Here is a 19,251-nt window from a genome sequence, read left to right as displayed (position 1 = left end):
CGCCTTTTCACATCATCGTTGGCATTCAAAGTGACAGAATGAAAAAGTTGGCTTTAAGTCTGTGACACAGGACTCTCACCATGAGGGGGATGACTCACACAAGTTATTTTCCGTGACTGTGTCTACTGTCTCTCATCAATGCATTTCTTTATAATGCAATATTTCACTTGTGTGAATCATCTTTTGCAATTTAACATCCGTATAAGAATTTAAAACCACTTAGATGTTTCATTTCTGTTGATGATAATTGCAACACAGGGGCAAACTGTTCCAAAATCAAGAAAAGTAGAAGTTATTTCTTGGGGGTGTTGGGACAGGCACTTCCTCTGCAGGATACTTATTCGGTTTTTATGGATGTTTTTGGAATGATTGGGTAATAAACTGCGGCCTGTAAGAAGAAACAGGGATTCTTATTGTTATAAAATGCAAATTTATTAGCTAAATGCAGATGCTTTCCAAAGAGTGAATTCAATCTGAAAGGTTATGTTTCCAGAGAAGGCTTCCATTATGTTGAATTTTGTGCATAAAGATCTATACTATCATAATCCGGCACTACAGAGCTATATGGAAAAGCCCATCGGTCCTAGTTTTTCTGTGCCTTTTTTTCTGAACACTCAAGTTGTGCCACTGCCTTTGACTCTTCAACAAAGTTATTGTTTGTTTTTTCCTTTATGAAAAACGTTTTTTTTTTTTTTTTATCCGCCCACTCAAAGTGCCTCAAGGTAAATAACATTACGCAATTGCAAGAACTGCATGCCATTTCTATATAAGCTCCTTTAACTCTCGCTCTATGAACATTCACAGCTCTATTCAGCAATACTACAAATAAATCACAAATAGTTAGCACTGACGTCTGTTTTGATGGATAATAATGCCTATGCAGCATTTGCTAATGTGCTGTACAACTGAGTGCCCATTACCTTCTGCTACTCCGCTCCCTTGAGATGCTTGTGCTGTATCTCTTCACTCATGGATACCAGCAAGAGGACTCACAAACCACAGTAAGAAAACAAGTACAGAAGACTCTTTGGATGTAATAGGACACAAGCTTGAGAAACCTTACAGACTGGATTTGTAGCTATTTATATGTTTTATGCTTTTTTAAGAATATGCAAATGTAATCTGAAGACATAAATGAAAGGATACTCTACAACTGTTCCCTTTGCTCCATTTGTAAAAAATGTTCAGCGTGAGAAGAAAATAAATAAATTCAGTATATGTCAAACTATCTGAAATAACCATGAATGGGGTGATTCATGATTCCACTTTGGTATTGAAACTGACAGTCTCTTATTCTCCTTCCTCCTGCTCTGTTGACAGTAGCCCCAACTGAAATGTGAGACTTCTCCCTATTCAATTCGATTTTAATTTATATAGTATCAAATCACAAGTTATCTGAAGGCACAGGAAAGTCCTTACAACAGAACCTTACACCATTATCAAGAGGAATCCAACAATTCAATAAAAGAGAAATACAGCAAGGGGGAAAAACTTCCTCTGACAGATTCAGGCTCAGAGATGGGCCGCTATCTGTCTGGACCGGTTGGTCTGAGGGGAGAGGAAGAGAGAAAAGAATAAGATAAGACAATACATTGTTGGTGGAGCCAGTAACCGTGCAGACCAGAAAAATGCAGTTCCAGGGCGAGGGATACCTGCAGAAAAAAACAAACCAAAAAACAAAGCACAGAACTACGAGAGCAAGGAGAACTCCATAGAGACAACAAACAATAAATGAATTACTGGAGAGAAAAAAATATAGGTAATGAGATGCGATGTGGGTATATAAATAAATGGAGAGAGAACAAGAGTGGAGAGGAGGGTATCTCAATGCATCATTGAAGGTCCTCCAGCAGCCTATGCATATAGCAGCGTAACTAAGGGATGACTCAAGGTCATCTGAGCCAGCTCTAACTATAAGCTTTGTCCAGTAGGAAAGTTCTAATAAGTAGAGACGGTTATAAAGAAAAAAGCTGCATGTTGATCTTTATTAGAATAAAATGGAAAGCAGTGTCTGCCCAGGAGGCAGGACAAACACATTAACAAAGAATTACAAGCTACAGCATGCTTTGGTAATGGTTCACGGTCATTATGAAGCGCGGTTGTACTTCTTTATTCTGTTTAACCCCTTTTTCTTTCCACTCCACAGGATTCTGTTACTTCAAAGAGGACAGAGGACCTATTGCTACTCAAATAATGACTATATTTAATTTTTCACTGCAAGCAGTAAAACTCATGTCAGCTATTAAAAACATTACCAGGGTTAAGTTAAGACTAATAGCAGGAGTTGAAAATCAATTAACCATCAGAACATGCAGGGCCACATGCTGTCAACTGTGGAAGAGAAAGTGGTATGTTTTAATTTGTAGTTAACCCAAACTAAACTGTAAAGCACATACATCTGTCACAGGAAACACCAAAATCATTTTTCATAATATGCAAAAAATGTATTAGAGGATGTGCAAAAAAACAAACCCAAACGTATCAGTAAGCGTTTTTGAGGAAACGAAAAAGGTTACAAACTGGTAGCTATCCTCCCACTGCAATTGGTCCAAACGCCCACAGAAGTGAGCATGGCCCAGTATGAGTCTGACTTCGCTGCAGCCAGCGGCACAGCTCAGTGTGCTGCCTCGCTGCGTCAGAACGCACATCCACTGTGCTGCCGACAGAATTAGTCATGTTTTATTTTTTTATATTTTCCAGGATTAGACAAAAAAGCCGTTGCTTGATACGACTGTGAACGCCGAAAATATTCCTTCAGCAGCTGTTGGGAGATGTTCTACATTTGCCATGGCAAGAGGTGTGTTTCCATGGGGGTCCTTTAGAAAGCCTCTCTACATCCAGGTAATGGTCTGGGAAATCCCTCTTTTCTGTGGTGTGATGTCCAGTTGGAAATCTACTCCGGCTCTGTCTGTGCATGTTTGCGTACGCGGATGTTCGCTACAGGTTAATAGCGACGATTCGACTGATAACAATTCCATCTGTTTTATCATTTGACCTTAATATATAGAATATGGATTGTTGGTCATTTGCAAAATTCTGTAGGCTCTGGGTTTCTCATGAATCATAAAGTGACTTGATGGTCGACGGCTCGGCAGGAATGAGGAATCAACCATCCTCTTGATCCTGGTTGCTGTGGCAACCACTTCCATGATGCATCTGCTGGTACATTCATACATCCATAAGAGGCTGTTTTCTGAGGCTGCAAAAGTTCAAGACCACTTCATATACTGTATTTCCATAGTTCGAAAGTAACATATATTGGAGGAGTCAGCACAGAATGAGAAATATTTGTGAACTGTTCTGCTTTATTATCCATTCACTTGGATGATACATTGCAACAAACATTGTTTTCATGCAAAATTATGTTAGCCTAACTCATAAACCTGTATTTGATATAATGCCGCCCTGATCAACCTCATCTGGAAAGTTGTTGAAGAAACATTATGTAACTGATGTGAGGGAAATTAGGTGAAGTCCACAGTGGCATTCTTCATGAGTAAAATTAACCTGCTGGGGAAGCCCCTCAAGGACAAGTGGAGGTCTCAGGAACCCAAATGCAGGATCCACAGACTTACATTATTGGAAAAAAGTTAACTTGAATATGTGCTCTTGGAGACGAACGCTTTTTCTAATTGAGATATTCATCTGAAGCCACTACGTGCTTTTGGTTTAACAGTTTTATCTCAGCGGCTGCTTGCTTCCTGTCTGTATCCATTTTAGAGAAAAAAAACTGTCAAGTGCAGTGAGAAAAGACAGCCACTCTCAAGGGACAGCCACCAGCATCGCTCAAAATTCTAGGCCACCCCAGCCTTCTCGTGACAACTTAAGAAGTGTCAATTATGATCCCTGGAGAGAAGCTATTTCCACTGAAATACAAAAACTGATAAATCCTGCTAGCTGGAAATTTTGGTCTTTTTAGTTTTTCATGTTTATTTTTTATTTTATTTTTATTTTAGGATTTTGCAATTGGTTAAATATGTTAATAAAGATGATTTATGTCTTTAGATCACTCCAAAGATGCTCCAAATATATTTTCAAGGTAAAGTGGTTACATACAGTGCCAATTTAAAAAACTTGTCACAATGCTGCCATTTCAATTATGGGGTTTGCTCATTTACTCAAATTCTTTTGACAGCAATTCAGTACTTTTTTTCTTAATTTCTATTTAATATTTTATTGTTCCCATAAATTCTCCACATCTCTGAGTATAAATGTGTTATTAAGTCTCTTGCTTTAATAGGAAAATTCAAACTTCGTTTGAAATCTAGTTAGATTTCAATGATAATTTAACGGTCTGAATACCACAAATATATCCTTTTACCCATAACAATAACTTGTTTTTTCAGCAGTCCTGCTTGAATCTTTTTGCACATCACTCCCCAGACTTGTTAATTCAGATATGTGAGGAGGTTTCCCCTGACAAGAAGCTGCAGTCTTTGCAGGAATATTACATGCATGCATTTAATGTGTGCATTGTTGAACACTGAGTACCTAACGTTAGGGTTGCTAAATAGCTGCATGACAGACATAATAGCTGCTGTTAAAGTAATGTTCACACATTTTAATGTTGCAGGGTTGAGTCAGCATGAAAATGCCTGCCTTGTATCTGTGTGTGTGTGTGTGTGTGTGTGTGTGTGTGTGTGTGTGTGTGTGTGTGTGTGTGTGTGTGTGTGTGTGTGTGTGTGTGTATGTGTGTGTGTGTGTGTGTGTGTGTGTGCGTCAGTGTGTGCGCGTCAGTGTGTGTGTGTCTGGAGGGGGGAGGGGATGACAGGAGGGGTTGCTTGCTATCTGGACTGATGAGTCAGATCTATGTAGTGTCTGTGCAGTGTGGCATCCTTTTTCCTTTAGAGAGACTGAGGGGAAAAAGTGGGGAAGCATAGTGAAATGTTAATGGCACACTCAGAGGTCGTCCTTCCCGTCATTATTTTAGCTGGATCACACTTTCTGACCATAATGTAGGGGATGTTTTAATATTTGTCAGTAATTTTAGGTAAACTCTTTATTAATGTGTCCTAAAACCCGATCCATCTTTTGTTTCTCTGTTGGCGCAGCACAGCAGCCCATTAAACAGCAACCTCCAAGGGATTGCTTTATAATCATACATAATGGATGAATGGTGTGCAGGCTGTAGAAAACAAATGTCAGAACAGTAATGTGCTGCTTGTGATCAGCTTCAATCTCCTCTCTGCCTCAGTATAGTTGAACATCGGGTGGCAATTTGTAACAGTACAGTATGTCCGCAATTCTTTGCATGTAATTTCACAGATCTTTCAGGGTAAAAACAGTGTGAAGACAGAGGCTTTCTGACAGGGCTGTGGTTTGGTGCACAAGAAGGAGTTCAAACAGATAAAGACAGTTTCTTTCCACTAACCTCAGCATATAGCCACAGTTCCCAGTCAGTCTCTAATTAATAGCAGTAACAGCAGCCACAATCAATATCGTCTCATTAGCCATGTTTGCGTAACACTCTCTGCTCACAAAGGGTCAATACATAATCCCACAGATAGAAAGGCATTGTCCAGACTTGAAATAAAAGCCACAATCTATCGATTAGGAAAAGGCCAGCTATCAGTTGTTTCCCCCACAGATTGTTATTTCCATAAGGTTTTTGCTATTGATGCATTTCACCTATGGAAAAATTGATGAAAGTTATACAGCACTTACTTGTGTGGGGAATGCTGTTAAATTTGCTGTGGGCCTGCATTCTCAGATTTGTATGTAAACCAATCGATAGATAAAGCAACAAGAATCATATTCAAATAGCTAGCGTGAAATAGGTTGTGATTGATAATTACATAATTTTCTATTTCTGTGAGGTGTAGTGGGACATATTTTAACAACATTTCTATCAACTGTCAAAAGGTAAGTTTCAAAGTTTTAAAACTTTACAATCTCACTGTATTAACTGTACAGTTTAATTTTGCAAACTATATTATTTATTTGTTCAATTCGGAACGAGGGACTATTCGTAAATATATAGTCTCACACAAAGCGAATGAGGGCAAAGCTGTAGATTTAAACCTAAGCCACTTTAAGGCTTTAGGAACATTTTGTCTTGGAAAAAGAACTTCTCAATATCCAATGATGCTCTGCCCTCAATTGGCCAAACACTCAATTAATTCAGGTTTAATCAGAAACTGTGCATTAGTATTGTGAGAAAACAACACTGTCTCCTTGTCCCTTAAAACATGAGGATAATATAGAATGAAATGACATTGAAAGGCACTGCATGGAGAAAAGTTTGATTACACGCCAAGGCTGTTTGAAATCTTATTTCTATATCATGTCATGTTACAATCAGAAAATGGGAGACAAAGGACAAATACAATATAATTTACTTATCAATGCTGAAAATAATCTAACATATTTGCCATTTCTTGCATTGTGAAATGGTCGTACGTTTTGTCAAACTGTTTTTAAACAGTTGTTTTTGGCTTTAAAGAAGAAGATGGAGCGCAGAGAGGAAAGAGAATAAGGGAAATGGAGATAGAGAGACTTGTGCCAATAATGATTGCCACAATGGGCAGAGTGTGGAAGCAGGGGAGTCCATCAATGTCTAGCCCTGAGTGCAAGAAAAGTCTGTTATTTTTCACTAATGTTCTCCCGTTGAATGAATGCCAATATAGCTCTAAACAGACTGTATATTATGTCAGCTGGAGAATTAAAAAGAAAATCAAAAAACAAGGTAATGAGTCCGGACTCAGATGTTCCACACTCCAGACTAAAAACAGCATTTACAGTTAATTACTCAGCACTCATTTAAAAGAAATAGTCAATCACTGACTATCATAAACATGAATTTAAAGCTTGTTTTATTGACTTTATTAGACGATGATCTCTGAAAATGCACACTTCAATAATAATTTTTGAAATTGATAGATAGTTTGCATTTAAAAAACAGCTCCATTTCTGTTAATACAGGTCCTGAGGAAGGTAGCAAGGCATTCCACAAAGGGGTTAAGTGACTTTCTCAAGTGCACCTCAACTGCATTGGCTAGCTTATTCTTCTAGTAGTCCTTAATTTAAAATAAAATAGAATAAAACTTTCATGGCAGGAGCACATTGTGTGCTTGTGACATGAAGAGACAGATGAACTGACCTCCACCTACAAACATGACTAATCTTCTCATTAATCTCCATTATAATGTATGTCAGTGGAAAAACAAATCCACACTGAAATACCCACAGATCACAGTGTGGTGAAAATGATTTAATGAATGAAGTCCAATGCCATTTTCTTTTTGGAAGACTGCTGTATCACTCAACTGAAAGTCTTAGTACTTCTATTCAATTCTATGTCGTTTCCATTGTACAGGTGAGATTCACTCTAAAGGTGATGTCAATGTTTAAAATAAAGTTGTGGTCATAAGATTACATATAGTCATCGTTCACATGAATGTCATGGCAATTTTGAGCTAAAGAGGATTTCTTTGAACTGTTCTTTTTTTGGAGCAGAATGAAAGTACAACATAAATCATGGAAAAACAATCATGAATTTGATGCACAACTTATCATTATCACACCATATTGTTTTTGCTCTGACTTTTATTATTATTAGGGGATCAAGCACAAATGGTGCAAGGTACACAATCTAAAATATTGATATCTAAGTGACAGTTTTAAATAAGTAATTGTAGCTCACAAGAAAAACTCCAAATTGCTTGAAATTGGACACACTTGTCAAGGATGTGTTCATAAGTCAATATAAAACATGTTGTGTAACTGTACCTCTAGTTGTTGTTTTTTTTTTAAATACATTGTACATAAGTCTTAAGTTAAGAGTTTTTTCAGAATGATGGGGTATTTTTAGCTCACTGTGATAAGCATGGGGTTAGGAGCTGGGTGAGGTGGGCTCAATGCCAGAGAGGTGTTTTACGAAGCGGGATTAGTGGGTTAGCGAGGTGATTAAGACTAAAGCTAGGATGGCTCCCTTTTAACCTGGGTAGATCACCGTAGTCATTTACGCTGCAAACTTAATGTGGTCCAGTGCAGTTTATGTTTAAGATATCGGACCAAACCATACCAAAGCAGCACCTACTGAACAATTAATTGTCTCTGAAAAATGTCATCACCAGAGGATCCGGTGGAACTCGGTGCAGGGAGTGTTCAGACCTCCCTGGCTTTCCCTGCCGCTATAGATTCCATTTGATTGGGATAAGTTAATTTTGTGGAATACACATATTGTTAGAGTATGATATTCACTTGTGCTAAGGTAAAGTGATATTATATGTCCTTCGACTTGGGTTACACATTCACACAGTCTGCGATTTATTTTTTTTGCACAACCTTTGTGCATTTGGCAGCTGTAGCTGTGCTGCATTCAGCATGGATTATGTGTTTAACTTCATATTTTTCAAAAATGATAATTTGCTCCTGATTTGTAAAATATGTCGCTCTGCTGTCCATTATTGCCCATGTTTGTGATTGGTCAGATGCTACAAAACCCTCTTTTATGTGAACACACTCAGCCTTTTATTCAATTTGTGAAAGAGAAAGCAAAGGGACATTTAAAGGCTTTTTTTCACATCTAAACCGTGAATAGAATAAATGTATTTTGTTTTTTTAGATCTGGACTAGGTGTCGGTTGTGATATAACCTGGTGTGAACCAGAACCCAATTTTGCTCCGTGAATATATGTGTTTTGTCACCCTCCACAGGGAACCGTTTTTCCATTCTATTGGGCGTAGACCTCGGGTTACTTTGAACCAATCAGCATGCGCCGAAACCAGCCAACACTCTGCCACCGCTGCAACTACCTACGGCCCATGTCCATCAAAGCATTTTTTCCTGATCGCAGCATATTTTTAAATTGTTTTAATGAACGCCAGCAGATTGACCCTTGTCACCTTTGCTGACCGTTTATTCTGCGCTGAACAGTGAACGTTCGTCATTTTTTTTCCGGTCAACAAGAGGTGAAAAATATCAACGGACAGTATCTGACATGTAAAGATGTGTACATTACTTTCAAATTAAATACCAAGTCATGTAGCTCAGTTAAGTCATGTAAAGTCACTTTCATTTACAAACCTGTTTCCCAAAAAGTTGGGACCCTGTGTAAAAAGTAAATAAAAACAGAATTAACCTGTATTTAATGAAAAATAGAACAGATTTACAAATCATTGGATTCTGTTTTTTTTCCCATTTTATACAGCATCCCAACTTTTTTTGGACAGGGGCTGTATATTATAATAACAATAAAGACATAAATAAAATAATATGAGTAGATTAATAAAAGTACAGTTCGTGTGGCTGCATTCATAAACAGCAACAATGTACGGAGAACGATGAGTATAATTAGTCATATCTTCATTTTACTTTTGTAACTTAACACCAAACATTTCAGTACTCATTTATGCTGAACTGTCTCAAACCAATACAAGCAATAACAGAACATCAAGTGTCATGTCTGTTTCACAACAAAAATTTCACTTTAGTTATTAAAAAAAATAATTTTTGTGTGATTTTGATTGCGCAAGTTTATATTACTAATTTATGCTGTTTATTAATCTGTAAAATATTATTTATGGACTTTGGAGAATTGCATTTTAGAAAATGATTTATATTTCAGTTATAGCACTTCATTATTTTATCTAACCCTTTGATCTGCATATTGTAGCATAGAAGCACCAGCGAATACAGAACCGAATAGTTTCACATGATGATGTGATAAAGATGTCGTGTTCCTCCTCTGACCACAGACGACAAGTCGCTGATGAGGTTTGGGATACAGTACTTAGAGTGAGGCGAGCACAGTCAGTGTTACACTCAGGAGGAGACCTCAGAGCAGATTGGCTGCAGTCACACAGCTTTTCTTCCTGCTGTTTGCTCTCATCTACAGCATTCAAGCCGCAGAACCTGTGGAAGTGATAAATGAAGGAGACAGGTACTCCTTCCGCCCACCATAGGAGGCTGACTTCTGTCTGTTCTCTAAATCTGTTGGTGAAGACAAGTATTTCCGGTGGAACACGTCTGACCATTCGTCTGAGAACTCCACAGTAGCTGAATACTTGAAACGGCGACTGTCAGTTAACACCTGGAAGAATGTTTCTTCTTACACCATCAACAATCTGACCTACTCAGACTTCGGCCTGTACCAAGGGGAGTGTTGGACTGAGGGCAAAGTGACATATGAGAGAAATATCAGTTTTATTATTTGTGGCACAACAAATATTACTGATACAAAAGATGTTTTTATGAGTCCTGGAGGAACAGCGGAGCTACCATGTGAGGGAGCAGCTGAAAATCTAATGGTCCAGTGGATACAGTATGAAATAAGAAATGTAATGTGGACAAGAGTTTTTGAAGGCAATAGGACATTGGTGGTGAACAATGTAATAGGAACATTCCAAAAGGCGGAAAGCACTTCAGCTCTTCGTGTATTGGACATAAAAATAAAATGGGTGGTTTGCCAGTCTGGTGACGAACCAACAGCAGTGTTTCAGCAGTCATCATGTACTATTGAATTTGGCACCAGAGATGGTCTTTTACTCAGTGGAAGAGACAGCTGTGTTGCAGTGTCCTGTCACTGATGCCATTGCTGAGCAGTCTCTATTCTGGAAGAACATCAGTTTGACAAAAGTCATCTACTTGAACCTAATTCCATTTCCTGAATCCTGGGACTGGGGACATTGGCCTTCAGTGCCTGTCAGCATCCAAAACTCTTCTAAAGTACAGAGAGCCCTTTGGGATTTCCTCCACCTCTCATGTAGTGAGGTCCTCACTGTTCATTGTTCTGCTGGTGATGCTTTGTGTTGCTGTGGTCGCTGTGATCCTGAAGACCAGGAGAGGAGAGCAGCCTCAAGCTGAGACAGAGACTTAATATGTAAACATTCATACTTACTCATCTTTAGGGCCCGAGCATTGAGTGGCACAAAGGCCCTATTGTTTTTCAAAGAATTTTTATTTTTAATGCTTATTTCTCATTGCTTTTTCAAAACACAAAAAAATACATAAACTTTTGCAGTATAATAATAATAATAATCACTTGGTTATGTTAGGTTTTTAAGTATCTGTGTTTAAAAAAAATATCTGTTACGTGAAGTGTTCTCAATGAATTACAGTTTATCAATTATATATAATTAAAAATTCTATCTGGTTTTTGATCCACTGAATTTCACTTGAATGCAACACCCTTAGACAGGAATGTCTGAATATTATTATTCATTATTATTAATGTGAAAAGTAAAAGCGAAGACATCAAAAGATGGGGGAATCTGCCTGCACCCACAAGAGGAGGCTGGTCCCTTAATATTGTCTATAGTATTTTTTAACATTTAATTTTTTTTATATTGTTTTCACCCAAGTCTTTTTTCTCTTTAATTTATGACTTATTTACTTTTTTTGTTTGTTTGTTTAAAATCAAATGATTATGTGATTTTTGTTAGTTATATATAAAGTAATTTGAGTTTTCTTTCATGCATACAGAATATTATTGTTGGATATATCAGTGATGTTAATGTTTAATGTATTTATGTTGATACACTTTGGTCTATATCAGTCACTGATCAGTTGTTTATATGATACATATTAGAAAATACATGATACAACTTGGTTCCCAGTTTATCAGTGTTGATTGTTATTTCAAATATTAATAATTATAAAATGTATGGAAAAAGTAATGTGTTCTTGTGTTTAAGACTCGAATAATTTGAACAATGATTTCTACCATTTTAATCTGTGATTGTACTGCTCTTTGATTTTTGTAAATCATTTTCATTTGCATTTATACATTTTAAAATTGCAATTTTAATAAACTGTGTTTTATTGGATTTTATTACTCACTATTACTCCACACACACACAAGCCTAATATTTAGGTTAAGTGAAGGAAAAGTGTAATTTAATTTGATCTCCAACCACAGGAGACTCATTCACAGTGCGCTCCAAGTGATTGCCTCTTTTGAGACAGATGAGCTCTGAGGTGCCTTCCTAATATTGAAGGACACATTCAGATTTGTCAGGTGCAATTCTCATACAGTGTGTCCTTATGTTCCCTGAAAGGGTCGGTGGTGGTTGTTGTAAATGTTTCTCCTTTCCACACTGGCTGCAAACGAAAAAGAATCTTAATCTCCATTGCCAGTATGCTCCATACGGTTAACAGTATGTTTGACACAATTGGACGAATGCATTTAACCCGTCCGTGAGCAGTGAGCACACAGATAGAGCAGTGGGCAGGCAAGTCATGTTTTACCTTCAGGCCATGATTGCACCCCCCCCCCCCCAAAAAAAAAATAAAAATAAAAAATAAAAAAAATAAAAATCCCTTTTTAAAGGTAATTTGAATGAATGATGTAGATTAATGGAACTTTTTTCATGTAAAATTAACTTAAAAGTTGACCTGAGGCTAATGTTAGGCCTCAGTAGTTTGAGTTGGAATAATCAAGTGAATATATTTCTGAATATTTTAGTACAAATTCCCACTACAAATTTCCCATCAGATGAGAAAATGAGCTGTCTGTAGAAGCACAAAATAGATTTCATAATAAAAAGACAGTAACTTTGGAAAACTTTACTATGTTCATCTTTTATTTTGCTGTCTGAAATGGATACTAGAAAAGGAATGCACATGATCAGTTTATTCCATGTAGTAATATATCTATTAACATTAAGAGTAGCTATTAATCAACAAAACACTCTGTGCTGCCCTCAAGCCCAGAGTGATCTTTTTATCTGGCCCTCTTGCTATTGAGTTGAATTACCTCACCTTAAAATCTGTTGATGTAAGGTTTTACCGTCCATATCAGTGTTCTCCACGGAGAGAGGAACGACAGCATCTTTCTACTGTCAGGGACAACAAAAGCCCTAAATGACTTCTTCGCAAGAGTCCAGTTCGTTGATATGTTAAGGTCTGAAGCTGAGGAAGGCCAGGAAGAGCTCAACTGCAGGTCCAATGTCGAACACCCTAAAACTGAGTTTCAAGAGTGTTTTGGTCAACATCAGGACCACAAGGACCCGCACAAGCTGAAGTTTAGCCTGTTCAACTTTGGTAGTCAGATGTCTGGGTTTTGACTTACAGCCAAATTTGTTTTATATTGTAGTGATTGAGTGGTTTATTTACAACCCTCTAGTTTGAGAGTAATTTTGTTTCCTACCTGCCGTCATTTACAACGAGACAGTTGTATGTATAACAGAGAGAGTAACAAGTGCAGCTGTAGTGTTAAGGGGAGAGTGTGCTGGGAGTAAAGAGTAAAGCTGAGTGTTGACCAAATAAAATTATTCAAAGAGAAACTGTAGCCCACTTTGGTTCCCACAGAATTTTACCCACCAAGAAATTAGCGTTAGAAACACATCACAGTAATTGTTGTGTCAATATTAGTCAATAAGAGAAGCGTAAACGCTCTGCAGGTTGGTGTCCAAGATTCATGTTTAAGTCATAATCTATATATCTGATTTTATCATAACTTATGAAAAAACTTTCCCTCACACACACACTTCCTAGCAACAACCCGTCGTTTGTCTGTTTAAAGACACGTCAACTTCAGTAGTTTTAGCCACATTTCCTCTCACATTTCCTCTACAGCTGTTTATCAAAACTGTTCTTACTTCAGATGGCCTTCACTTTTCTGCTTTTATTGATTTGGTCCAAACTCTGAACACATTTGCATTGTTGAGGCTAAGAGTTTAATTTTTAGCCACGTTTGCAGTCCCGTGACTTCTTATTTCTTAATTCAGTTTGTCCGTCCGTCCATCAAGTACTCATGAATACGATATCTCAGGAAGGCCTCGAGGGAATTTCTTCAAGCTTGGCGCAAGCGTTCAGCTGGTCCAAAAGATTAACTGTTTAAGTTTTTGTGGTCAAGGGTCACTGTGACCTTATGTCACTCCCATCCATCTATCTGATTGATAAACTTCAATCAAATTTGGTGATTTCCTGGCACAGACTCAACTTTTAAGCACAGGCCCCATATTTAAGCTAAATGTTAGCCTGCTTTCGCTATTTTACAATCAGCTTTGATGTGTGTTTGGGGTCATTGATCTCTTAGAATACCTAGTTGCATCTAAGTTTAAACCGTCTACCTACTGGTTTGGGATTATGCTGAAGAATGCTGAGGTAGTCCTCCTTCTTCACTATCCCATCTACTTTGTGGAATTGTGGCACTATAAGTTACTTATTGAATAAGTAATGTTTTGAGCAAAATGCAAGTACAGAAGGAGTTTTACATGTTCTGAAGCTGTTCTATGTGTTTTTAGGAGAAGGAAGAGTTATTTTAGTTAGGCAAAATTTAGGGTACAGTGTTATTCATCACAGTATTACACAGTAGTGTCAGTAAACAGCCAGCATGTGTCAGTGTCATTGTGAGATTCACAGGGAAGGCTGGCATGAGAAAGTTAGATGAGATTCTTTGTGAGACACGAGCAGAAAAACGCAGTGTCTCGATGATCCACTGAAAGATATTTTTACAATTTTCAGAAACAACTTCAATAAATGTGTAGCACCAGATCGGTTCTGCGCCACACAATGTTCCGTTGGCAGCAAAACAGCCCCAAAGCAAAATTCTAACACCACCATGCTTAAGAGTTGGTAGATTGTTCTTGGGGTTAAAGGCCTGACCTTTGCTCCCACAAAAACACCTCTGATCATTGTGGCCAAACAACTCAATATTTTTCTCATCTGACCATAAAACTTGACCCCTGAAGGCTCTTTGTTTTGTACCAGCAGCTTCCAGTTCATGGCAGACCTGTGTCTTGTTCTCGGGCTGTTCTCGGGTTGTTTCTGACCATCTGAACCACTTTCCTCTCAACTAAGGGTGACAATTTGGGTCTTCTTCCAGACCTTGGCAGAGTGGCAACACCTCCCAATAACTTGTACTTAGGGTTGTTTGAAGTGATAATCCTGGAATCTCCATTTGTTGACTTGCAATGACTCCAAGAGCCATTCCTGAGTTGAGTAAATCAGCAATTCTCTTATATTGTACTTTGTGTAGGTCAATCCAACAAGTGCTGTCAAACAAATACTTTTTATGTGGGCACAAAGAAGCTAACACCACTTGTCAATCATGATCACCAACGGGGAGTTAAGAGGCCGCGCACCAAATAATTTGCTTTCTCTAAAAATGTATGTTGTACTATACTCAAATTCTGCTCCAGAAAAAGAAAAGTTCAAATCATTGAAAATTCAATTGCCAAGATATCCTTGTCTACTCACCAGCCACTTTATTAGGTACACCTGTTCAACACAAATATCTAATCAGCCAATCACATGGCAGCAACTCAATGTATTTAGGGATGCAGACGGTCAAGGCGACCTGCTGAAGTTCAAACCGAGCATCAGAATGGGGAAGAAAGGTGATTTAAGTGATTTTGAACGTGACATGGTTGTTGGTGCCAGACGGGCTGGTCTGAGTATTTCACAAACTGATGATCTACTGGGATTTTCACGGCCAACCATCTCTAGGGTTTACAGAGAATGGTCCGAAAAAGTGAAAGTATATAGAAAGGCAACAGTCATTCAAATAACCAATCATTACAACCAAGGTATGCAGAAGACCATTTCTGAATGCACAAAATGTGGAACCTTGAAGCAGATGGGCTCCAGCAGCAGAAGACCACCGGGTGCCACTCCTGTCAGCTAAGAACAGGAAACTGAGGCTACAATTTGAATGGGCTCACCAAAATTGGACAATAGAAGATTTGAAAAACGTTGCCTGATCTGATGAGCCTCAATTTCCGATGCAACATTCAGATGGTCGGGTCAGAATTTGGCGGAAACAACATGAAAGCATGGATCCATCCTGACTTGTATCAACGGTTCAGGCTGGTGGTGGTGGTGTAATGGTGGGGGGATATTTTCTTGCCACACTTTGTACCAATTGGGCATCATTTAAACGCCACAGCCTACCTGAGTATTGTTGCTGACCGTGTCCATCCCTTTATGACCACAGTGGACCATCTTCTGATGGCTACTTCCAGCAAGATAACGTGCCATGTCACAAAGCTCAAATCATCTCAAACTGGTTTCTTGAACATGACAATGAGTTCACTGTACTCCAACACAGTCACCAGATCTCAATCTAATAGAGCACCTTTGGGATGTGATGGAACGGGAGATTCGCATCATGGATGTGCAGCCAAAAAATCTGCAGCAACTGCATGATGCTATCATGTCAATATGGACCAAAATCTCTGAGGAATGTTTCTAGCACCTCGTTGAATCTGAAGAATTAAGGCTGTTCTGAAGACAAAAGGAGGTCCGGGGGGCCCGGTACTAGCAAGGTGTACCTAATAAAGTGGCCGGTGAGTGTATATGAGTTGTGTATATAAACTTCTGACCACAAGTTTATGTTGCCAACAGGCCAGATTCTCCTACTTACACATGAAGTACTTGTTCTTTTCCTGGCTGGCTGTGTTTGTTGGGAGCTGGATAGTGTATGTGGAGTATTCATCCTACACAGAGCTGTGTCGGGGGGACGACTGCAAAAATTCCATCGTGAGTATTTTATTTCTGGCAAATGTGTATAAAATGCATGTTCTTGATTGTACTGTATTTTTTGTTTTTGTATTAATTTACTAATATAATATTTTTAAGTGTGAAAAATACAGAAAAGGAGTCATTGATGGCTCCGCCTGCAGTAGCTTGTGTGAGAAAGACACCCTTTACCTGGTTAAGTGCTTCACTGCCAAGCCTAACAGCCAGGTCAGTCCTTAAATATAACACTCCTTTCCATTCTGCTTGTTATTACTCCAGCTCAGGCCTAACTTGTTTATTATAGGTTTACTCTGGGAGCTGGGGAGACCTAGAGGGGCTCATTAAGTGCCAGATGGAGGAGGCTCCTCATTATGATTTGGGGAGTGAGATGGAGCCCAGGAAGGAGACCACAGCTTTCAACAAACCTACCAAGGGGACCTCAGTGGAAAAGTTCAGAGAGATGATCTTCAACCACCTAAAGGTCAGCGAGACATCATTAAACACGAGATAAACTCAACCCCACTAAGTCTGAATTTACAGCCTTTGTTCATATTGACACCTTTAATTTCTTTACAGGCCAAAGTGGGGGATCAGGCGAACCTCGCAGAACTGGCCACCCAAGTATTGTCCATTGCAGATGCCAATAAGGACGGCCATATCTCTCTGCCAGAGGCTCGCTCCACATGGGCTCTGCTGCAGCTTAATGAGTTCCTACTAGCATTAGTCCTGCAAGACAGGGAGCACACACCCAAGTTACTGGGCTTTTGTGGAGACCTGTATGTGATGGAGAAGGTGCCCCACTCTCCCCTGTATGGGATTAGCGTACCCTGGATCATCGAAGTATGGATTCCTGCTGGTCTGCGCCGCAGCATGGACCAGTGGTTCACCCCCTCCTGGCCACACAAGGCCAAGATCTCCATCGGACTGCTGGAGCTAGTTGAAGACGTTTTCCACGGCGCTTTTGGCAGCTTCCTCATGTGCGACGTGAGCGCCACCAGTTTTGGCTACAATGACCGCCACGACTTGAAGGTGATGGATGCACGGTACATCGTTCCTGAAGCTATCTTCCAAGAAGGCATCAGGCAGCAGCGTTGCGATGTGGACGAGGATTGTGTCTACGGGGCTGATTGCCTCACTTCCTGTGACCTCACCAAGCATCGTTGCACACCTGAGGTCACCAGGCCAAACTTAGCCAAAGCCTGTGAAGCACTTAAGGACTATATACTGAGGGGAGCACCATCTGATGTGAATGAGGAGCTCGAGAAGCAGCTGTACGCTTGCATTGCACTGAAAGGTTCAGCAGAGCAGATGGAAATTGAACATTCACTCATTCTGAACAATCTCAAGACTTTACTATGGAAGAAAATCTCTCATACAAAAGATTCCTAATAAATAGGCTATTATTGCACAGTGACAAAGACCAAATCCTGTTTCCAATAAAATATACTATCATTTTCACTGTGTAAACATATATTCCTTTGGGATTGAATGAATATTTGTATTCAACCTCATATGTACACTCACCGGCCACTTTATTAGGTACACCTGTTCAACTGCTCGTTAATGCAAACATCTAAATCAGCCAATCACATGTTAGCAACTCAATGCATTTAGGCATGTAGACATGGTCAAGATGACCTGCTGAAGTTCAAACTGAGCATCAGAACGGGGAAGAAAGGTGATTTAAGTGACTTTAAACATGGCATGGTTGTTGGTGCCAGACAGGCTGGTCTGATTATTTCAGAAACTGCTGTTCTACTGGAATTTTCACACACAACCATCTCTAGGGTTTACAGAGAATGGTCAGAAAGAGAGAAAATATCCAGTGAGCTGCAGTTCTATGGGTGAAAATGCCTCAATGCCAGAGGTCAGAGGAGAATGGCCAGACTGGTTCGAGATGATAGAAAGGCAGTTCTGAAGGCAAAAGGGGGTCCAACCCGGTACTAGCAAGGTGTACCTAATAAAGTGGTGGGTGAGTGTATTTTGAGTTAGTTCTACAGCTGCAAGGAATTACACATTAATATAAATTCATGTAATAACTAAATTCTGTTACTGCAGTAAAATGAGAATTTTTGGAATCCAGGAGAAAAGTAAATTAATAATTTTTACTTAAGAACCTGCACTACTCATTTATTTTCACTTCCATTCATGACAAACACTGGGCCTGTTAATATCAAACCGACTCAAAAGACAAATACAGTGGTGCTTGAAAGTTTGCAAAACCCTTTAGAAATGTCCATATTTCTGCACGAATATGACCCAGAACATCAGATTTTCCAAAATGAAGAGAACCCATTTACACAAATAAGGAATATATTATACTTGGTCATATACTGTAAAAAAAATGTATCCAATATTACATACCTGTGAGTTGCAAAATTATGTGAACCTCTAAGATTAGCATATGAATGTTAAAAAAAATTAAGAATCATGTGTCCATAAAATCAAGAATCTACCACATTTCATAGGTGGAATAAGAATGACTGGTTTTGCTGCATCAAGGCCAGACCAGCTTGTTAAGCTTTACTGTAGATGGAATGGGCTAAAATTCCTCTATGCCAATGTGCAGGGCTGATAAATAGTTACCATTTGTTTAAATTATTGTTAAACAAGGATCACACCAGATAGTAAAGCTTAAGTTCATACTTCTACCGCTCGTATTTCTGCTGAGGACTAATGAAAAAAACAAACAAAAAAAAAACAAACTCAACTTTCCAAGTCATATTTATGTAAAAAAAAAGAATTCTAAGGGCTTCACAAACTTTTCCACGTACTTTTCTTTATAATGTCTTTTTTTTTTGCAGTCTTTTCCCTGCAAGGACTCGAGCACATTAGTGTATAAAAATA

General features: G+C 38.8%; 1 protein-coding gene across 2 annotated transcripts; it reads left to right on the top strand.

Annotated features, from left to right (window-relative positions):
- The first annotated feature begins 2,572 nt into the window (after nt 1-2,572).
- Nucleotides 2,573-19,250, top strand: LOC138199046 (divergent protein kinase domain 1A-like). Of its 2 annotated transcripts, none has more exons than XM_069150951.1 (5): nt 2,573-2,841; nt 16,291-16,425; nt 16,525-16,632; nt 16,709-16,885; nt 16,981-19,250. In XM_069150951.1, the coding sequence occupies exons 1-5, from the start codon at nt 2,788-2,790 to the stop codon at nt 17,791-17,793; spliced, it is 1,287 nt and encodes a 428-aa protein (XP_069007052.1). In that variant the 5' UTR covers nt 2,573-2,787; the 3' UTR covers nt 17,794-19,250. The 2 variants fall into 2 exon arrangements, with proteins under 2 accessions (XP_069007052.1, XP_069007053.1); XM_069150952.1 differs by lacking the exon at nt 2,573-2,841 and adding an exon at nt 2,856-5,862.
- Nucleotide 19,251: the final 1 nt, after the last annotated feature.

Source organism: Embiotoca jacksoni, unplaced genomic scaffold, assembly GCF_022577435.1.
Source record: "Embiotoca jacksoni isolate LCO1_2020_lvr unplaced genomic scaffold, fEmbJac1.0.p SCAF_16, whole genome shotgun sequence".
Lineage (NCBI taxonomy): Eukaryota > Metazoa > Chordata > Actinopteri > Embiotocidae > Embiotoca > Embiotoca jacksoni.
The sequence above is the reverse complement of the archived record's forward strand: the minus strand, read 5'-3'. Positions and strand labels throughout refer to the sequence as shown.